Source organism: Colletotrichum spaethianum (genome assembly GCF_022836535.1).
Source record: "Colletotrichum spaethianum MAFF 239500 DNA, contig04, whole genome shotgun sequence".
NCBI classification, from domain to species: domain Eukaryota; kingdom Fungi; phylum Ascomycota; class Sordariomycetes; order Glomerellales; family Glomerellaceae; genus Colletotrichum; species Colletotrichum spaethianum.
The window spans coordinates 136,900-159,104 of record NW_026054774.1 but is presented as its reverse complement, the minus strand read 5'-3'; the positions used below and the strand labels follow the sequence as shown (position 1 = coordinate 159,104).

The 22,205-nt window shown below is 53.8% G+C and overlaps 2 protein-coding genes across 2 annotated transcripts; one reads left to right on the top strand and one right to left on the bottom strand.

The window, feature by feature from the left end:
* Positions 1-728: 728 nt before the first annotated feature.
* Positions 729-4,457, bottom strand: ColSpa_02064 (chitin synthase 4; the record flags this gene model as incomplete). The annotated part of the gene is made up of 2 exons (XM_049268276.1): positions 729-1,162; positions 1,217-4,457. The coding sequence occupies 2 exons, from the start codon at positions 4,455-4,457 to the stop codon at positions 729-731; spliced, it is 3,675 nt and encodes a 1,224-aa protein (XP_049124233.1).
* A 10,368-nt stretch (positions 4,458-14,825) lies between these two features.
* On the top strand, positions 14,826-17,087 carry ColSpa_02063 (protein SKT5; the record flags this gene model as incomplete). Its single annotated transcript, XM_049268275.1, has 2 exons — positions 14,826-16,791; positions 16,846-17,087. The coding sequence occupies 2 exons, from the start codon at positions 14,826-14,828 to the stop codon at positions 17,085-17,087; spliced, it is 2,208 nt and encodes a 735-aa protein (XP_049124232.1).
* Positions 17,088-22,205: the final 5,118 nt, after the last annotated feature.

Genomic DNA, 22,205 nt, shown 5'->3' with positions numbered 1-22,205 from the left:
TCGACATCCGAAACAAGCGGCGATCCATTCGTCGCCTCTGGCCGACAAACGGGTTCGGCGCTCTCGACCCGGTGCCGCTGAGGCAGAAAGGGGGAAGGAGGGGCGGGAGGTTAGAGATGCGAGGGTTCTTTCAAAAACACACGAGGCCCCGGGTGGGCGGAGATGTCAGTGACCACCAACCCTTCGGCCGAGAAGGGATCGCTGGGCAGAGGCAGTTGCTTTTTGTGACGGCGTTCGGCCGCGACGATTGGATGGACGGCAATGAGGTTGGTTTTACTAGGCAATACCACTATGATGGATGAATCGGTAGCGTTCCAGGATATGTACAATGCTGGAAAAGTACACGTTCTCTCTCTCTCTCACTCAATACACACAAAGCGCTCGCCGCCCAGTGCCAGGTTCAACAATCCATGCGAGGCCAATCATGAAGCCAATGTACACAATATCCGCCCTCATCGAGAGACAAACCATGCAAGCCTGGGGGTGTGAGCAAATAATTGGAAAACAATAATCAAGTTGCGGCAAAAACACTGCGTCGTCGACACGTTCCACCTCGCGACTTCTCCTCCCATTATTACAAGTGTCGAGCCTCGACTTTGGGCAAGCCCACCTCCTCCTTTTTATTCATTCATCAGAGAGAAAAACTAGGCCCCAAAAATAGCGCCTTTCGTATAAACCCGTTGTACCCTTATGCATCAAACAAGAACGCCCGGCCGTGTGATTCCTCTTTATGCGTCAGGGAAGTACTCGTCGTTGTACTGGTGACCCGGGGGCACCGACCAGCTGTTGCCCCCGCCGACGACGTTCTCCTTGGAGCCCCAGTAGTTGGTGCGCGTCCGGCGTTCGCGCTCGAACTCGGCCCATCGTTTCATGGTGATCTTGCTACTGTCGAACTCGCCCTCGTACTCGAGACCAGCCTTCTTCGTCTTCTCGCCTGCCGTTTTTCTGGTATCACCCCACGAGAAGTCGTCAAACTTCCAGAACGCGTACGTGGGAAGGACAAAGTTCCAGATGGGGAGTGAACATAGGTAGATCAGCATCCACAAGACGTAGGTCCAGGAGTGAGCAGTCAAAACGATGAGCACGGCGGGAAGACCAAGGATGAGAGCCAGCAGAACCAGGGGGATAATCTGCACAGGCTGGCGGACGATGGATATAATGACTGCGAGGCCCGTTAGCTGAGCTCCGGCAACTTCACTTGCGACAATTTACTTACCGACGTAGAAGGTGAAGGCAATGGCGGCGGGTAGGACAAGGGTTCCCATAAGCTCAATGAACACGACGAACTGCATGCTGAAGCAGAAAGTACCGCAGAGATCACGGACCAAGACCAGTTCCATCAAGTTATGGATAGTCGAGTTGATCCAGCGGCGACGCTGCGAAAGCAAAACGGCAAAGGTGTCGGGCACAGTAGTTTTGCAGACGGCCTGCGGAACAAAGACCTGCTTACGCTTGGGGAAGGTGCGGAGCATGAGCGTTGTCAGGTATCGGTCCTCACCGAGCAACAGAAGGTTCTTCTTGTGCAAAGTATCCACGACGTTTTCGGAGTAGTGCTCGACAATATCCGGGTTGGCCAAAATGGGAACCCAGTAGTCCTGAGCTCCCTTAGGCGCCTTTATACGGTACATGCAGAAACAACCGGGCAAACAGGTGACACCGCCAAAGACGGACTCGAAGGACTTGGCCAGGTGGTGAGAGATGAAATACTCGAAGACTTGGATGGCGGTCACCCAGCTGTCGCGCTTGTTGGCAATCTTGGTCTCGCCGCAAAGACCCATGATTTCGGGGTCCTTGACCATGGCAGAGACCATGTGCGTCAGACTGTCAGGGAAGACCTTGGTATCGGCATCGACCATGAGCACGATTTCGTAGAAGTCGGGCGATATGCCGGTGACCTTCCAGAGACCATTGAACATTTCATACTCGAGCTCCGTCATACGCTCATCGAACATGACCTTCTGGAGGAAGGACATGAGAATGATCTGACTGTCACGCTTTCCACGGTTACCAGGCTTCGACTTGGTTGCCTCATCCGGCGTGCCACACTTGACCACGAGCAGAACAGGGACCCTCTGCTGCTTCTCGAGGGGAATGGCGGACTTGGCGCCGTAGTCATAGAAACCAGAGTAGACCTTTGCCATGTTGTGTCGCTTGGAGCCGCTAGCGACTGCCACATACGAGAACGGCTCGACTTCCTCGGGGAGGATGGTGTGGTCCTTCATCATTGCCAAGCAGTAATCCGGGGTGGACATCGTTTCGCCCTTGCCCTTGATGATACCGTCGCAGATAATGACGATGACCTTGTGGCTGTTGGGGTAGTCGGTCATGGCGATGGAATCGAGCGTGGTCCGGATACCAAGCTCACCTTCAGAGTAAGCGGTAACCAGGCACATTGTGTGGGCAAGCGGGAACCCAAACGGCATCCAGTCGGCAGGCGGTTGAGGGACAACGGCCTCGTGAATGAAGCCGGCCGGTCCAGGACCCTCGGTTGGACTGGCATTGCTTGTGTAAGGATCCGAGCGAAGGAAGCTGGTCCGGCTGTCGTTGCCCTGGCGATACATGTTATTGGGATGCAGCATGTTGCTGCCGGCACCTGAACTGGCCATGGTGGTGGGCATTCGCTTTCCACCAACATGCGGCGCTCCGCCCGCTCCGTAAACAGCAGAGAAACGAGAAGTCGTAGGCAGGAAGGAGCTTTGGCGCTTGCTGGTGCGGTCAGAAGAGCCGTTGACACTGCTTCCAATATCACCAGGCAGCCTGGGAGGTGCCCGGTAGATGTCCTCAGACCAGTCCTCAATTTGACGGGCGCGTTTACGCTTGTCTCCGCTCTGAGACGTTTTGGATGCAGCGTACGTTCGGCTGATGAACCATTGGAAAATGACGGCGAGGAAGAATCTCGTCGCGACGACGGCCAAAATAAGGACGAGAGAGCAGTAAAGGACGACCTGCGAAGCGATGCAGCCGACAGTGTCAGTGTCGACCGAGCCGACCTTGATGATCTCCTCGAAGCACTCGGCGATCTGCTTATCTGTTGAACTCTGGAAGGCTCTGGTTACGTCGCGTCCACGAATGGCCTTGTTGGTGGCCGAGTTCTTATCCTTGAGCTCGTTGAAGCGATCGGGCACCTTTACCTGGGTCGTGTTGAACCAGTCGAGCAGGTCAAGATCCAACACCGTGCCCGAGTAAACAATGAGGTTGCGGGAGCTGTTCTTGATGTCGTTCCAGGAGAAGTAGACGTCAGCGGCGCCGTGCAAGTCCAGGTAGAACGTGTCGCGAGCCTTGCGCGTGGTGTGGCAGGCCCATCCAAGATAGTAAGGAATCGTCAGGTTGGGCTTTGAGGACCCGTCCTGGTTGAAGACCGTGCAAGGGAAGTACCATGCCAGATCACCGCTGCTGTCCGTCGGGACATCCGAGTTGTCGGCGAGCGTGATGAGGTTCTTGCACCGGCCGTTGACGTTTTGGAACAGGAAACTGCCGTCCTTTCCGCCGTTCTTCTCAGGCAAGTCGTACAAGACGTTAGCTCCATGAGTCCTATTGATCATGGGGACACCGTCAGCTGGGGGGTGACGAGAGCCAGACAGGTCGTAGGCGGTTCCGTGGAAAATCATGTATCCTCCAGACACCTCGTTAACCCGGAGACGAAGCGGAGGCGTTCCGCAAACCACTTGAGTGAAGCCGAATGTGATGAAACCAACGAAACCCATGATGAGCAGGATGATGCTGATCAGACCCATCTTCTCCCTCCAAGCTCGCTGTTGGGCCTTGGACGCCATGCCGCAGCACTTCAGCATGAAGTTGGGCATCCAGAACGTAATGATTGCGCAGTAGACGTTCCAGAAACTCGGCGGGCGAATCTGTTCGACCTGCTGCTTCCGCTTACTATCCTTGGTGAGCTTGCCGGACTTGTGACGGCTCAAGCGTTTCGTCTTGGTTCGAGTCGGGCCCGTCTTCTCTTCTCCGCTGTTTTGCCTGCTGCTGATTCCTCGCGGTGGTGAGGCGTCCGAGTAGTTGTCGTTCGTCTGCGAGCGCCCAGACACATCCGTGGTGCCCTCCATGTCCTCGACTATCGGATCGTTTCCGGTAGCCGAGGGCAGAACATTCATATTGGTGGCATGCTGGCGGTAGTAATAGTTGGGGTGGTCCTTGTCGATTCGGCGTCGCTCTGGTCGGATCAAGCTTCTCTTTCTCTGAAAGGGTTCGTCGGCGGCCGAGGGTCCTGCAGCGGGCGAATCGTAGGTCGGGGATAGAGGTTGGTTCTCTGTGTTGATATTAGGAGACGGGATCGTCTCGGGGAAGGAGGTGGCAGATTGCCCACGTTGGTGTTGAGGTCGCCCTCCTACGGGAGAATAACCGTCGGCGTCGACATCGCCAGGACGGGTCCGTCGCGATGGCGAGTTTTTGTAGGTTTTTCTGTTCTCGAAGGGAGAGCTCGCTCCGGGTCGTTCGGGGAGAGACATGGTCCTGAGAGGAGTTGCACGTTAGCCTTGGTTCGATGCGAGTTGAAGCGTGCGCCCAGCGACAGCACTGCAATACGGAGTCGGGAGGAGAGGAGGGAGACTTCACCCTTTCCGAAGCGGAGCAGCTTTGCTATGTCGCGAATGAAAACAAGCGACAGACAACCTCGGGCTCGGTTCGGAAGGGGAGGGAGGTTCAAAGCAAGATGCTGAAAGATGGGGAAATGCCGATGTTGGGGGTGGAAGTGAAGTCAAGAAACCACAACAGCAGCGAAAAGACGACGGGCTGTTGCAGGTCGTTTGGCAGGAGGCCATACTCACAAGAGTTGTTATTGGGAGGAAAGCACCTCCAGGATGGATTTGTGGATTGTGCAGGCGTGCGCACCCCTGTTGACACGGGGGTTGTTCCTTGGGAGACCGCGAATCAATGGGGAAGCCGTCCCTTTTCCGACCTGGCTTTTCTGCGTTTCTGCACCAGCGAATCCACGTCGGGCGCAGGCGTGACAACAAGGCAAGCAGGGAAGTTGCCAGCAAAACGGCTCTACTCTCTTGCTCTCTTCGAGCACGGAAAGACTGCGACTCGTTGCTTGCTTCCCTGTGCTTGCGCGATGCCGCAACTCAAAAAATACCCCGGGATAGTCGTGGAAAATCCCAGTCTGGGTGTCTAAACTTTGGTCGAGACCACAAGCGATGAACCGGCCAACGAGCGTTGCTGTGTCTTTTTTTACTTTCACGTTGTTGATCCCGTCTTTTCCCCTCGTCTTCGTCTTCCTGACACCCGTCTGTTTGTCGCTTCCGCGTACCTTGCCTGGGCAGATACGCACGGCTTATGCGCTCCCAGTTGGTTCCCTGCACAACTTGGGACCAGGGTGCCGCGAGTCGTCTCAAAGGAATACCGATGAGTCGATGCGAGACGATATGCAAACTGAATTGAGACGAATTCGTACGGACGAGTAGGACGGATGAAAGTCGCAGCGCAGGTGCAGGCAGCCAGGTTTCAAATGACGCCGAAAACGGCGGTGGAGTGAGAATCGTAGTCAACAACGAGGCAAGGCAAAGGTAGTCTGGGAACCGCCCGAATGTTTCGATGTCGGATATGCTTGGGCTAATTGTGCGCGAACTGGCCGGGGGAGGGGGATTGAGGTGGCAAGGAAAAGCAAGGCGAGGCGAGTGCACCACCGGTTGAGTGAGCGATGGATGTGTTGACGATTGAGCGGGGGGACTGATGCGATCGTGCGCACAGCCTGTTTGTTCTTCTCGGAAGCGAATGTGTTGGAGCGGCTCGTCCTCGGGCAGTCTGTCGTTCTTCGTCCGTTGTGGCCACTGACTGACGCCGCCTCAATCTGCAATGGTGAGTGTGCAAGGCACTGAGCAAGAGCAGGTCAATCACCGGTTGGGAATGGCGCCAAGACGTCGACTTTGTAGAGACGAGATGAGCGACAAGAAATGAGAGTCGGTCGGTTCTCGTGAAAGCCAAGAAGACGAAAAGCAAACGACAGGTGGGAAGAAGAAACGAGAGATTGCACCGCGGAAAGGGTCGAGGTGTTGAGGGGCGACCGGCTACGTGCACTTTGCTTTCCTTGGGTTCCTTGGTAGGGAGGGGATGGGCGATGAGGATGGGCACAGAGAATTATTGCTTTGGGACAGTCCCAAAGCGAGAGATGCAGGAAAGGGGAAAGAGAGTCCGGCGTTGGAACCGTCTGACTTACTACCTAGCCTCCTCTCTACCTTCGCTACAGGGCGGACTGTTGGTACTCCTTCCCAGGAAGGGAGAGACAGCCCAGAAGAGGTACCGTGCCGTCATGTCGCGCCGACCGTCCCATTCCCATTTCCATTCCAAACCGCCACAGGTCAGCACCCTCGCCTCATTCATTCTCGTATTATTGGTTTCCGACGGTTGCCTTGCATTGCTGCGTTGCCGGCCGGATCCCCTTTCGTCGATGCTACCTACGTACGGGGTTTCCGCGCCTTTGGAGTACTGCCTGATTCAACCAGTCCTCCGTCCGCCTCTGCCGCCCATCTCCTTCGGGCGACGCAGAGTATGAAGTCAGGACTCCAGTACCGGCTCGTCGCGACCATTGGCGACACGAGAAATTGGTTCGACCGCCTTCGATCGGGGATGAAAAGAAGGCTAAGAATAAAGTAGGCTCGACCTGATCGGTACCTCAGCTAAGGAACAGGGGGCGACTCGTGTGGGAGACTCAGTGAGCTAAGCTCCGCCCATGGATCCACAGCAAAGTATCACCAAGGCAAGCCTGCCCTCGTCTGCTCCTCCTGGAGAGCCTGGAGAGTGTAGGTACTTTGTACGCGCTCCGGTAACCGAAACGTTGCTCTGGCAAGCGAATGACCGCCTTCGCCCATGGCATAGGCCCCCACGCCCTCGCCTGTTTCATGCCATTTCCTCTTCTTGCAGAGACAAAAACATGGACGTGACTCTGCCACTTCCTGCTCCGTCGCCAACTACGGTAGCCTTCCCACTATGCAATTCAAGTCGTCATGCAAAAAAGGTAGTGTACGACGACAGATTTGGAGACCGCCTGTATACGAACGATGGGCACACCCACCCACTCGTGACCCAGGGTATTGACTGGGCTCGCGCTCGTACCTTACCCACCACACCCACGTACTACGTAGTAGTCTAAACCGGATCAGCATGCAGGACCAGGGTTGCTATTTTGAAAGCTCAAGCCCCTGTTGCCTAGCCGACCAGCCGCCCCCCGAGGCATTCGAAATGTCCACCACGCCAGAAAGAGAGTTTGTCTCTGCTTACCTGCATCTTGCACCTTGGCCATGCACCTGTGCCTGCGGCTGCGGCTGGCCTTGGGAGCCTGCTCCTATTACTGGCCTGCGCTGTGTTGAATGGCGCCGGGGCTTACGAGTGGGACAAGTTGCAGGAGGGAAGAGGCTACAACCGCAAGAAGAAAGTATTTGAGTGGTATTTCGGCCCTTAGCAAGCCTGTCCAGTACAGATACCTTGGGTAGGTTGTGTAGGGTCGGCGACCCCAGTCCGGCACAACTCATTACCTCGTGCTTCCAACCATTGCTGTCGTTGGCTGTACGCCGGCGCTGGCAGGGGAGGCATTCGTTCTCGGCTGTCATGGACTTCACGCAGCGCAACCTTCGGACTACAGGTATATCGACCACTGTCATGGCTCCATGCGGATATAGCCCCTTTCCTGTACACGAGCACTTGAACGCGGAGGGTCTTGCATTCTCCAGGTAGACCCGTAGCCAGCCTCCGCTCTGATTGCCGGTTAGGTCAAGTGTTTATCTACGGTATCCAAGGTATACCAAATCACCGTCACTGGCATGAACTCCGGCGCCGGACGAGACATCTACGTGATGCCATGGTCGAAGGATTGATGTGTTGTCCGTGTTTCGAGGGGGCGCAGAAGCCGGCCTAGGAATGTTTCCCCCCATCGACATATGGCATTTGCACCTGACGCCTTTCCCATCTCGTAGCACGTTGGCATCCCTTGTCGTTACCATCAGATAAGGATTCCGCCACGCCTCGTCGGACGATTCCATCTGCAGTCGAGACGTACGTGCCTGCCCCAATCTGTTTGCCCCCAGCACATGCTGGACTTGCAGCTATCACTGTTGTTGTTGAGATCGGCTTCGCCCCAGACACAGCAGCAGAACGAGCCGGAACCACGGCACCGGGCATACTCAACTTCTTGCCGCCATTGCAGCCTGCACTGGGAACAAAAACCTAGTTGCGAGCCTCCTTCCACTCGAGCCCTGTGCCGTTATCGAGCAATCCACAATGGTCAATCGCACGTTCTCCGGGTACATATCTGCGTTTCCTTGTCCCACCCACACCGGCTGGCTTCCGAGGTCCCAAGCTTCTTTCCCAGGGTTATGGCGAACAGACGCACGTATAAAGTATGTTGCAGGCTGTCATGTCGCTCAATCGCGGGGTAAAGCTTTCTTTTCGTTGCCTCACAAGCTGTCGGAGATCTGGAGCAGATCCTCTGATAGCTTTCAACAGCTTGCAGATCAACCGTGGGTGTTGGTATCCGATGAAGCCCCACCATGTGATTGCAACGCTCAAGATTGCCAATGCGCTGGGGCATTGTCTTCAATATTTCCCGGCCGAATCATCGGACGAACATTCATCTGATCAGTCTGACGAGAGTGATTCGGCTGAAGCTTGATAAAGCGGTTGACCCCAATTGCTGCCCATCTCATCTCAAAACATCACGCCTTGCCTGGTGCACTAAATCACCGTCCCCGTAGAGGTGACTTAGTCTAATCCGATTACTGATTGGGACCATATCGAAGTGGAGTCAAATGTCGATTATGTACAAGTATAATGGTGCCGTATCACCTAACAAAGTGCGTTGATTTGTGGTCAAGAACGATCGGTCAGTCTGGCTGCGTCGTGCCAGAATTGAATACAACACAGCTAAGTGATGAGACAATGCAGCGCTCGTAGTCATGGGCTGGAAAGGAGCCAGAATTAGTGTTCGGTACTCCGATCATACCTAGATCAAGTTGTCTTTCTGGGACCACTTCTCATGTAATACCCACCGAAGTGGCGAACGAGGACCTCGCAGGAGGGTATATGCCGAACTTATGATCTTCAAAAAGCCGAGACTTGGCATACGAAGTCAAGAGTTACAGTAGCGATGGTCCTTTGGATCTAAGACCATGGAATGACTTATACACCTTGATATTGTGGAGGACGGTCGCGGTATGCTTTTATCTTATTTTTTGTACACCTCCCCACGTCGAAGTACGAATTGGTCCAATGATCTCCGCTCAGCAGCAAACACTTCCTTAAGACATGAGGTGTGTTGGAGTGTATCTGGAAAGAAGAATCTAAGTCCGCAGAAATTTCAAAAGCTAGCGATACTGGTTCGTCGCGAAAAGCTGTAGGCGTTGGTTGTATCAGCAATTTGCAGACGCTGGTGGCTTGGCACTGAGGTGGCGCCTGGCTGATCAGTCTGAAATTGGCCCCGTTGAAGCGAGAGGACAAGACCTTCCACCATATCATGTTATACGAGTCGTCCAGTCCAGTTCGGGAGGTCAATCATTCTCGCAAAGAGCACGGCGAGGTCGGCACCATTCTGGGTACAGAAATTGGATGGGCCAGATTCACACATGGTCGTAGAAACAAACAAGAGACTCTGGGAATGCATCTGCTTCTCTCGAAGCACGTTGCTGAGATCTTCGGCTGTGCAATTCGCTAGGCTCGCAAGAGGTCATCAACTTTTCCTCGCTTGTCGGTGGCCTTCGCCATTTCGGCGGCGGAGCACACAGCAGACGTTAGATGAGCTGTGACACTCGGGGGAGGTAGCTCGCCTATCGACGACGAGTTCATAGAACCAGCACCAAGGTTCTGGGGCCTTTACATTTCCAAGCTCAGTATGTCTCCAGCCGTCTGGCTATGCGGGGTACAGTCAAGCCAGAGATGATTGGAGCTGGAAGCTGCAGTGGTTGCAACGATACTCTGTGGCTGTAAACCCACGATGTCCGCCGTGGCCCATCGCCATTTGGCGTTGGACCCTCGAATGACTGAGGACCACGGAGGGAGACCGAGCCTCGTGGTCAGAGGCAAGCCGCCGATGCTCACTCAGTATAGGGATGCAGAGCAAAGTAAGGTTTGGCCTACAACTTGTAACGATTCCATGTATGCATGCTCTCGAGGTTGGACCGCACTAAGCAGTGCCATACACAAGGCCACACGCAACACGGCGTCCAAGTCCGCCATGAGAGAATACTTGAATGTGAGTCTTGAGCCAGTGTTGAAAAGGGGCTTCCAGGCCGTTGGAGCACTATGTAGGCTCGGACGACTTGGCTATGCACAATAGTGGATTGGCGGTGTTGATCCATGGTAACCTGCCCCGTGCGTGTACGAGGGCGCGGGGCACGGTCAGTCAGTCATCCATGCCCTGCATACGACTTTGGGATAGCGACAGCATCGTGTTGGATGATGCCTCACATGACGAGCAAAACCCGCAGCGCCCGCTTTTCTTCGCGGAAGCCCACGGTTCCGACCACATTCTCGATTTCCACGCGGAGTGGTTGCGTGGATGAAGATGACGGCAGACTCGGACGAGGCGCGGAAACAACGGCGCTTCTGAGTTCTCACTGGCAGCTCTTTAGTCTTTTTTTTTTTTTTTTGCGCCGAGTTGAACGATGGCCCGGCAGCCCGGCCACTTGCGTGCTCGTTGAAATTTCCCCCTCTAGTCGTCCATTCCCCCTTTCCCCTATCCAGGCTCGCTCTTCTGTTTCCAATAGCGGCTGCAGGGTCGTCTGGCGCGCCCATCATTTAGACCCCAACACTTGCCGATTTGGCCATCTGACCCACATTGGAGCGCTGGGCCGCTGGGGCTGACCAGAATCCACTTGAATATCCATGGAACGGTGGAAAACGAGACGCAGGCGACGCTCAAAATTGGAAGGCAATGCGCCTCCTGTCGACAATGCAATGTTGCTCGGCTCTTTGCATTGCAGTGACGTACAATATGCACAGCCGAACGTAACCCTTGGGTGAATCGTCGAGCTCGAATTAGCATCGTTCAGGCTTGCCCGATCGACGAGTCGAGCAGCAGAAAGGTTTCGAAACGAAGACGGGAAGTGTGGGTGCGGGATGTGCAAAGGGCCTGCCGTGCTACGAAGCAGATCTTGCAGGAGCAGCTTCTCTCCCTCGCATTCTATCCGGAGCTGCTGACGGTGGGTTCTCGAACTTCGCTGCCTTTCTCTTGCGGGGATCATGTCGGATCCGTTCTTTTTGGCAGGCATCTGGGTAGTGGAGGATACCCTGAGGTCCCTTCTTTTGCACGCTCTTTTGCACAGGGCTGCCCGGCGGACAAGGGGAGCGCATCCTGGACCACAACAACCACTGCAAAGTGCTCTAGGTGAGGACAGGGGTCTCGGCGGCAGGAATCTTTTGCGGCGCAGTGTTTGCGTGTGCTTTCACACCTCTGATATCCCAGCAATCACCCAAAAGGGGCTGGCTGGCGTGCCGGTATGGATTCGAGGGCCGGGCGAAGGTGAGAAGGAGAGTGAGGCGAATAGAAGGCTGAGGGGCGGTCACCCCCCCCTTCGATTCAAGGTGAAACGAACGACATTATTGCTTCATTAGCCAGCGTGTGGTGAGTTAACGATGAGCAGACCTGGCGAATGCAGAAAGGGATGGAGTCCAATGGGTTGGTACAAGGTTTCTTGTTGCGACTGGAAAGGGGACCCACCTTGGCCGTTAATGTCTGGCATCCGTCTCCGGAGGTGATTTTGGTACAGTATTGAAGTCGTTCGAGGGCGTCCCGCCTCGTCGGCGAACGGGTTTGACATGCAGGTATTGTGTTCCAGTTCTCCCGTCGGGGTCCAAGAACGGGCAAGGTCTCTAATGGCTCGACACCCGGTCCTGCGGAGAGGCGGTGACCCAAGGTGACATGACAGGGTTGCGGCACTGCGACACGGGTTTGACAGAGGCACTGCGACTGGTCATGCCGGTCTGGGGTCGGGAGTGCGATCTGGTGTTGGCGTTAATGGAGTTCCGTTCGGGTCTGCCGTCTGTGTGTACCGAGCAAGAGCGGTAGTGTCGTGGTGGTGGAAGTTTGACGATGGCCGGCGGAGGAGGGGCAAGATGGACGACACCGTGCCCATCTCCCGCGGGGCGTACAGAGGTATCTGAGGCAGGTTTGATCGCGTTAGGTGACTTGACACAAGGAAAGGCAGGAAGGAATGTGAGGGAGGTGCCTTCTACAACCACGTTGGTGTTTGGGCCGAGCCGTCGGTTGAGAATCAATCCCATGTAGGCAGGCAAGGCAAGTACAATACAGAGACGTGCGCAGCACCTGCAAAACAAACTGAGCCCCGTACTTCGATATCCCTTCCGTTTCCTTCCTTTTGGCGCGGGTGCACACCGTCCTCACGCATATGCGTCTGCGTCTGCAGTAGCTGCACGTAGGACCCGGGCAACACGGGGCAGGTTGCATTCAATCGCTTTGCAGGAAGACGGCGAGGGGTGCCTTTCCACGCAGGTGCATGACACCGTCCGTAACCGTACAAGGCACGCATCGTCGTGCCTGATCATCTCCAACCACCTTCAGTACGGAACCAGGTCCCCACCGTTGCCACCCACCACCGAGCATGAAGTCGATAGCCCTTCACAGTCCAGTGGATGGCAGGGTAGCACACATTGGAGGGTCCTCTTCTCACCGCAATGGGCCGGAGTCTCATGTCATTGAGAAAGCCAGGAAGGAAAAGCCCCTCAGAAACCGTCTGAGACGCTCCCTCGCCGCCCGGTCGACGCCATCCGAATCCGCTCTGCAGCGCTTCGGGCAATGAACGCCACTCCAATTACGTTGCCCGTGATGATGCAACTCACCGCAGGGCATCGCGCTTTTGCAACGCCATGGGTGTGTGCAAGTCGCTACGATGGCGGGTGCTTGGAAGCTTGGCCGCGAAGGTACTGCCACATTTAATCCTTACCACACTGCAAAGATGGAGAGAGGGTATGAATTGGACGTTGTGATTGCGACCGAAGCCACGAAATAGCCTCTGGTTCCTTCTTCAGCCAAAAAACGGCGCAGGCCCAACCAACCCTCAGCTCCAACTCCAACTCCAGCTCCAGCTGTGGCTCCGACAGCTCGGCGCTCTTGTTGCTGACTGCTTCACTTGTACCTGTGTGTTGTATGCCTTGCGTTACATTCGCTTTTCCTTCTTTCTTCCTTCTTTCCTTTTCTTTCCAGCAGGTCTCTCGATTTTTTCAATCAATCCCCAGATCGACATCTTCTTCTCTCCAGTGCCTAATCAATCTACTCTTTTCTCTTTCGTCGGTTTACCCTACCTCATCCCTGCACAACATCCCTTCGGCCTTTTCTCCCGGCCGCGCTGGGCCCTTTTTTCCCACTCGCAGCAATTTGGCTATGCGGGACAAGAGCCCTGTGCTGACTCAAAGCTCTTTTCTCTCCACGTCCGAGTTGCTGCACGAAGTTGATGGTGCCGGTCTAACAAGATCCAACACCGGACTACATTATTCGTGCCTTTGCACCATCCCATTGTCCGCCGTCATTGTCTGAATCTCGGACATTGCTCATCCGCTGCCATCTCGTTTAGATTCATTTTGTCCCTTCTTTCTCAACTGGTCTTTTCTCCATCTGTTCTTGGGCAGACTTGGACTGGCCATCAACGGTTGCCCATCCAAACGACGTCACGATTCCTAAAGATCAACTCGCAGCATCTCTGGGATACCTGGAGCTGCCAATACTGTACGTACTTACCACCCTTCCCTCTCTCTTTTCGGAGCCTTGTTCTGCACCTTCACGCAATACCTGTCTAGTCCTGTCCCCCTTCGTGTTCCCTTCAACCCTCCTGCCCTGTCAGTGGTCGGGCTAGATGGTTTGTCAGTCAGCCCCTCCCTCCTTCGAAGACAAGCCCAGACTAGCCCCCTTGGGTGCAAGTGTGTCCCTCTGGTTCTTCTCGTTCCTAGGCGCTACAGCAGCAGGCGCACCCCCTAGCAAGGCACTATCCAAGCATGCCATCCAATCCAGGCGAGCCCGACCCGAGCAGGGCCCTAACCTGCTGCGGCGCTGTGTCAAAGAGCTAGATTGCCTTGTGTGTATCAGTCCGGGCAGTGTGGGTGGGCGAGAAAGTGGGTTGGGTGGGTGAGCAAGGTGGGCTGGTGCTTGGGATCTCCTCTGGCGTGCTGCCCTGGCTGCTTGTGCTGCTACTGCTGCTGCGGCTGTTGCTGCTGCGGCTGCCGCCTTCGGGCTCTCTGGCTCTACTCAGCTTGTTCCTTGCTCCTGCTCTGGTGTCCCTCTTCTCGTCTCCCAGGTTCCCCCGTCTTTTGACTTACATAACAAGTCAAGCATGCCACGCACCACGCATTGTGCTGCCAAGGGCCCGTTTTCAAAACCTCAACTCCATGTCTACAAGTATTCAGCTTGATCAATAACTCATACACGCCGGTGGTTTGACATTTGTCCTGGAACTGCTCCCACTAATCTTTTCTTTCCACTTCTTCCTTCTAGTTTCTAGTTCTTCCATCCACGCAACCCATCATCCGGTTTCTGGCACAGTCTTTCGCCCGCTGCGTATGGCACCTTAGACACGACTCCATCCGCCAAACGATCATCCTCTCCCCCCCCTCCCCCCTCCCTGCCTCACTCGCTGTCACCGGGCGTGCCTCATAGAGAAATATCTGGCGCGAGATATTCAACCCTACCTATGCTGACGGCAAGATTTGCGCCTCAATAAGAGACCGTTTCTGCGATCCTCAGTAATAACAAAAAATAAATCGCCTCCCCGTCAGATACGCCTCCGACCAAAAGTACCTGCAAAAAGGAGGCATCCAACCGACCAAGTCCCTATCTCTCTACGGCTTCAATGGCAGCCGCGACGGCTCCGACGCCGCCCGTCATGTCTCTGACTGCAAACCCGAACCATCTTCGGAAGCACATATCCCCCGATCAACTGACTTTGGGCGATGATGTGGGCCGCAAATCGGTGTCGGCAAGAATTCGGGGCGCTCCCGCCTCCCCAGTCAGGGTGAACTTTCAGGCCGACAACTGGGCCCAGCCATCGAATGCCAATATTGAGTTGGCGCAACCCTATCAAGCAGAGTTTGCTACAGTCGATCGTTCCCGAGAACGAAACGCCCCGGCCTCCCAGCACACCTCGCCCCATGACCAGGCCGCTGGACGACAAATGCTCCCTCCTCTCAAGACTTCGACCTCCTATACTGCCGAGCCCGATTATCTCAGTCCTGCGAATTCGCTCCCGTCCAACAAAAGTGACCACGAGCAAGCCTCCCAACCGAAGCAGGAGACAAGAGGGTCCGATAGCTTCAGCGCCCACAGCCCATCACGAGTACAAGATGGCAACCGCCACAGTCGAGAGTCGGGCACTACCACCTCGAGCACCACCCAACAACAAGTGTCGGCAGAATCGTCTGCGACGACGAGTGCAAGCTCCATTTCCGGTGGCCTCAATGAATCGACCGAGTACAAAGAAGATGACTCCCCCGAGAGCTCGGTCGTGGACGGCAACATGTCGGGGAACCACTCTGTTCCCATGTTCCAATACTACCACCACCAAGAGTATCCTCAGCGCGTCTCAAGTGTTCCTCAAGAGCTTGATGGCCGTCGATCATCCTCAAACCCCAGCTTGAACGCCGATGGAACCCCCGTCAACCGTCACTTGACGCCCACTGGGTTCACCAGGAGAAGCTCAATGCCGCGGCCGTCATCGGCTTACTCTGCAATCTCGGACTATACACCTAGAGGGCGCTCCCCAGGTCTGATGGCTGGGGGATCCCAGATGCGCACGCCATCCGGTACACGCAGGTCTCCGGAAACCAGGCCAGCGTCATATGCAGAGCTGTTGAACGTGCCATACCCGCAACCAGCCCCCGCTCCCATCAGTTTCGACAACAATCAGCTACGGAATGCTGTTGGCAATAATGCGTCGCTTCTCAGTGCTCAGAAGACCCTTGAGATGTATCGCCAGAACGTCAAGAAGACCAACGACTTTTCTATCCAGTACTCCTTTGCCGTTTTCCTGATCTCCACTGCCCAAGAACAAGGCCTCGATCCTAGCGAGCCAACACCGCGCAAAGGCAATTCCAGCCCCAAGAACGCCTCGGCGTCAACCCCTTATGACCTCCTCCGTGAGGCGAAGGGTATTCTTCAGAAGCTTGCCAGCGGCGGTTACCCTTTTGCACAATACTATCTCGCCGATGGGTTTGCTTCCGGCCTGTTCAGTAAGGGAAAGGAGGACTACAACCAGGCGTTCCCTCTCTTCGTCCTCGCTGCGAAGCATGGCCACGCTGAATCCGCATACCGTACTGCGCTATGTTACGAGTTCGGATGGGGATGTCGTAAGGACCCTGCGAAGGCCGTCCAATTCTTGCGCATGTCTGCCTCCAAGCGTCACCCTGGCGCCATGTCCCGACTTGGCAAGGCTTGTTTGTCGGGCGATTTGGGCGAGAAGCGATACCGCGAAGGTATCAAGTGGATGAAACTTGCCGCCGAGGCGGCCGATTCCGTCTACAGCGCAGCCCCCTACCAGTTGGGATGCTTGTATGAGACAGGATATGGCGATGACATCTTCAAGGATGAGGTCTACGCAGCGGAGCTGTTTACCGCCGCGGCAGAGCTGGGGCACCCGGAGGCCAACTTCCGCATGGGAGAGGCATACGAGCACGGCAAGCTCAGCTGTCCACGGGATCCTGCTCTGAGTGTGCACTTTTACACCGGTGCTGCTGAGCGTGGCCATGCAGGAGCCATGATGGGTCTCTGTGCATGGTACATGGTTGGTGCCGAGCCAATTCTGGAGAAGGATGAGGAGGAGGCTTACGAATGGGCGCGCCGTTCAGCCGAGATGGGTATGTTGAGACTCGTACACGACATGTAGGAAGATGCTAACATTTGACCTCCAGGATACGTCAAGGCGCAGTACGCTGTAGGCTACTTCACGGAAATGGGTATTGGCTGCCGGCGCGATATCCTCGAGGCCAATGTTTGGTACGTCAAGGCCGCCGATGCAGGCGACGAGCGTGCGAAACAGCGGCTGGCCATCATCCAGGCGGCTGTTAGTGGCGGCACACCTATGGAAGTCGCGCCGCCTCGCAGCGGGAAGATTAAGAAGAATGGCGACGACAAGGACTGCATAGTCATGTGAGAGAACACATTGGGGGCATCGACAAAGACACATTTCACCACACCGGCGTTGGGTATGAGGGAGGGAATCCCAAAACTTCACTAATGATTGAGAGAGGCGCCTCCGGTTCCGGAGATATCCCTAGGCACAACTTGTCGGCGACGTCGTTGCGACCGACTGTTGGATAACGGACGAGAATCGCGCCTATTGGCATATTTCCGCCTTTCTTCTTTTTTTTTCTCGCACCACCAGGCATCTACGAAAAAGGGACTGGATTTCTCAGGCGGGTTTGATGGAACGCATTGCGGAGGACCCCGCGCATCGAATGATGGATGAGGCTTGTTGTTTTCTTTGCATGTCTGTGTATGGACCAAAGGCTATCCATCTTTCTCACACCCCGCCGCATTTTCGGTTTTTTTTTTCCTTCCCTTTCCAAGGATGAGCTTTTCATGAAACTGCATTTGCATGGCATGGGGTACCGGGTATTACACACAGATGCTTCATGACCCAAGCATGGTCAGGACTGCTGACAACATGTGTGCCCCGGTTTTCATCGCGAAAAGGGCGTTCAGCAGGTGAACCACATTGCGATAAGACAGACAGACAAAAAGCTCGTGTAGTTGTGCACACGCCTGACTGGAGATTCAGGGGAGCCTGTACATACGAGATAGCATAATTCCCTGTCTTGGACAGGCGTCTTGGAGACTTTTTGGTTTCGTCTTAATTTTGTGGTGACGGCAATGGTGTTTGTGATGACAGAGTACCTGGTTCATGGACCAGTCAGCTCCATAGTTGAAGGCGCGTGTTGTGTAGGAGTTCGGACCGTTGCGTGTCTCGTTCGCCGTGGTCTGAGGCAAGTTTGTCAAAACAAGAACGAAAAATCTGTCGGCATTGCGGGTTCGTCCGTATTCGGTCGTTGGGCATCACACACATTCACGGAAGCGTGTGATTCAGAATCGGACCAAGTGTCGGAGGTTTTCACCTTTTTTTTTTTCTTTTTGGGCCATGTGAGCATAGCCGTTTCTCTGCTTTTGTGTGTTTGATGTGTCGTGTGTGTTCGTTTCCTCCTCCGCCGAGACAAGACGTAAAGATCCGGATTACGCCCGACGAAGGGTTTGAAAGGGGGGGGGAGGGAAAGGGACGAGTCATGAGAGAGAGGCTACAAAGGCGTGCAGCTCCGGGTGTGAGCCGGGTCAGGTAGCTGGAGGGCGGCGGGACGGTAACCGACGCATGAGAAACAGGCACGAGAGGTGGGAGAGGAAGATGTTTTGTTGGTTTGAGCGACGTGTTTGGGGTGACGAGTCCGACCAAGCGCCAAGAACGGGTTTTGTTGTTCGAGGCGTTTAGAGATGGGTATCTGGGATGAGGCACCGAGTCGAGAGTTTTGAGACGTGAACTTGTGGTCTTTGCTTGGCCTTTTTTTTTTCAGATCCTTTTTTCTTTCCCTTGCCCCTTGCCATCTTCCTTTTCGTTTGGTGCGTTTTGGATTGTACTATGTAAGAAGGAAGAAGCTTGGACGGGAGGCGACGGCGTGGGCGACGGCCGAGGATTCGGCTTGTGGGCGGCGGTTTCGGGGCGGATGAGGGTGTGAGAGATTCTCACAGGGACGATTGTGTGTGCCGTTGGCGAAGGATGTGGTCTGTTGGACGGATCCTTGTTTTCTGTGAGGTTGAGGTTTCTCGGTCGGTAGGTGGAACGGTGAATGGTGAAAGTAAAAGTGACGGCGAAGGCACGTTGGATCGCGGCTGAGACTGACCGTTTGGCGGTGGCTTTCGTTGATTTCCGGCGCTGGCGCCCGGCATACCATGATCTTGCTTCTTCTGATGGCGTTCAGGATTATGATTTGACTTGTACCTGGGAGGGCGGCCGAGTTGCCGAGACTCATTAGTACGGGATCAAGCTGAGTTGAGTTGCCCGCCGGCCTTGAATCCGGGGTTGACGGGGGCGGCAAGTACACATTTGACGCCGCGTCGTCATTGGCCGTGTGTTTCTTATGAATCAACTCCAAGCTCAGTAGTATAACGAACATATTCGGTCGTCCTTCGGTTGAGTCTTAGGTGTTGTGTTTTGGGGTGGTTTGGCTAGGACAGACGCACAGTTGTGGAACTAAGCCAGCGGTTGAGCGTTGGGTTGGGCCGGATGGTTGAGGCTCGTGTATTTTTTTCGACTGAACTTTCGTGGAATCAACATCATATATATACGGGTTATCCTGGGGCTGCTGTTCCCTACTGGGAAGGTATGTGGACTGATGGCCTGTTTCCTTCTGCAGAAGGGCGTGATGGTGGACTCGACGTCAAGCTTTTTCCAGACTAGTCTATCATATCTGCTGAGCACGATGATATAGTTTTTCCGCTGACACAACAGTGACTATTTAAGTCCATAGCGACCCAAGCAAGCCGGTCAGTAATGGATGTACGCGCAGTCATTCCACAAGTAAATCACCAGGATGGAAGGCAAAAGCTTCTACGCTGGTCCAGTGCTTGACGATGGCAGAATAGCAAGTAGGTCAGCCGGTCATCCACAGGTGAGGAACCGACGTAAGTGGGCATATATCATGGCAAGTCTTCACCCTAGTTTGCTATGTGTTTCAAGGACTTGACGTGGTTATCAAGTGAAGAGCGGCGGCAGATATCCGGTTTCTGGTCGTCCTCCCTCTATCATATTTCATCACCATGAGACATGATATTCCTGCACAGGAAACCCTTGGGAGCAGTGTCACACATTGTCCTTAAGTCGATGTGTCCGTCTCTGGTTCTTTTCCAATACGGCACTGTGAGGTACACCATGTATCTAGGTAAATTGACCACATTAAGACAAGCTGGGCCTAAGGTAACCAAACTCGAGGGACCTTCTTCTTCACTTCGATGCCTTTCTATCTGAATGTTCCCAGATGAAAGGGTGATTTATCGCAGAACTGTGGCTATTTGGGTCTCGGCTGTGTCTCTACTGCTCATATTACAACTTCTTATGACACTGACTCTAGCGTCATTGTCAGCATGAAAAGCTTCCAAAAGCAGCAAGCGACTCATTCTTCTCCTTGATCTCGCATTAGGTTGTCCCTGAATGCGAGAGCATGCTTTCCTAGCTGTACTGGCAATTTCAGTCAGTTCAATCGAGGTCATCACGCAAAAGTATGTACGCTCTCGTCATTTAGAGGGGTGGCATATAGTAGATTTATAGCAGAATTGTCCATTTGGCCAAGCTCTCGCCCAGATAGAACTGAAGTAGGATCATCCAAAAGGGTATTAGTAATACCGTGACTCTATATCGAATATCTCAGAAATCATCAAGTCTAAAGCAGATGTAGCACCCGGTAGACCTGATCGAGGAGACATCTGGCTAAGCGAAGGAGCTAACGATGCTGAGCTGGAAGGAATTTCCAGACAGCGCACCGAGTTTTGAACACTTTAAGGGTTGCACAGCTGTCAGTATATATGCAATTAGAGTTAAGTAATACATTTAACACACTTGCAACGAGTTATCTATACCACTAGTCTTACTTTCTATGCAATGAAGTGGAATAGTTTCTTGCGAGACAGTGGTCGTGGTTTTCGACAGACAAGCACAACCTTAGCAAGATAAGTATGAGTGTTAAGTCAATATGGAACAGTATAAAGATGCTCCCTAGTAGGGGATCAAGCCTAGCATGTGGGTTATTACTACTCGTCTTCTGTAGCTGCTTAGACTTCAGCTTGCTCTTCATCTTGTTGATTAAACAAGAGTTATTGATCAAGCAAAATCCCCATAGCCGGTCTCTTCATCAAACATCCAATTTCCCGAAGCTGCCTCAACGACTTCTTCCGTGACCTCGACTGTCTCGCCCTGTCGGTCAAGCAAGAGCCCCATAACGTCTCCATCAAATTTGGGAGCAATGGCTTCAACAAGCCTATCTGTGACTTCAATCTTAGCTTTCCCACTAAGAAGAAGTCGTCATAGCTCCCTGCCAAACCTCGGATTCCCTACAGCCGCCTCAACAACGTTTTCTGTCACCTTGAATTTGTTCAGGGGTATGTGGAGCAAGAGCTGGAGGACATTAAGCCCCTGCCGGTTTGCCTCTTATTCTGTGATCTTAATGCCGTCCCGAGGATGGGTTAAGACCATCTGAACCACGTCTATGCTATAAACCCCAAAGTCCGGATTACAAACCTGGTGATCTTGACCTCGCCCCCGCGCCTGTTGAGAAGGAGTATAGACGTGTCTACCCCTTGTTATGCCAGATGTTGAACGAGTGCCTCAGCGAGCTTAATCATATCGGCTCCATTGGGATTCAAGACCCATTGAGCTAGGTCTGACCATAATGCCCTGCACGTTAAGACAATCAAATAAACCTTATGCTCCTGTGGTTACATACTCCAGCTGTGTCACATTGCGCTAATTGTCCCAAGGTATAGGAAAGCATATTGGCCTGTAATGTTCAAACCTGTATTGGTTCTACCTCTGTATCTTCCTTCTTATTAGAAATTATGGCCCTCAGAAAAGTGTCTATCCTGGTAATCCTCCCCGTCTGCAATACTATACAAGGTCAAGAAAGCTCCTGATGAAGACTTCATACCTCAACTGCTTTATCTTGTGATGATAGGATTTGCTAGATATCCTTTGTTTATTCGCAAACAATAGACATGGTACAACTTTCTCCCATCTTTTCACCAGCACATGCTCCTTTGTTTGCTACCGTCGCCTCTGCAGTAAGCATTTGTAGCTTTGGGAAGCACATGTTAGGATTCCCAGTGCAGAAGAGACTGCCACTCTGACCACAAAATGCTGTAGCTATGGTAAGCTTAGCAGAGGCTGTAACAACCATTGTGCTAATAAGGGCAAAAAGAAAAGCATTTTACTGTAGTGAGGATTGGTGTGAATTATTTGTCACAGCCAGTTGGCACAACATACCAGGTAAGGTGGCCTCGGAATGGTGATGCGTAGAACACCAGGACGTGGGCCACCTTGCAAGTCAAGATCAGGCACTCGAATACTAGAGACAACTTAGGGTTTACCATTGAGACACCCCTTTGGATTGAGAAGGGAAACCACTGCCCAGAAGACTACGGTCCAGCTGCACTCTTTTTCAGTCGCCAAGCCTCCCATTGTTCAGGACCACTTGACATGCGAAATACAGTCCCGAAGAGATCTCTTGTACAGAAT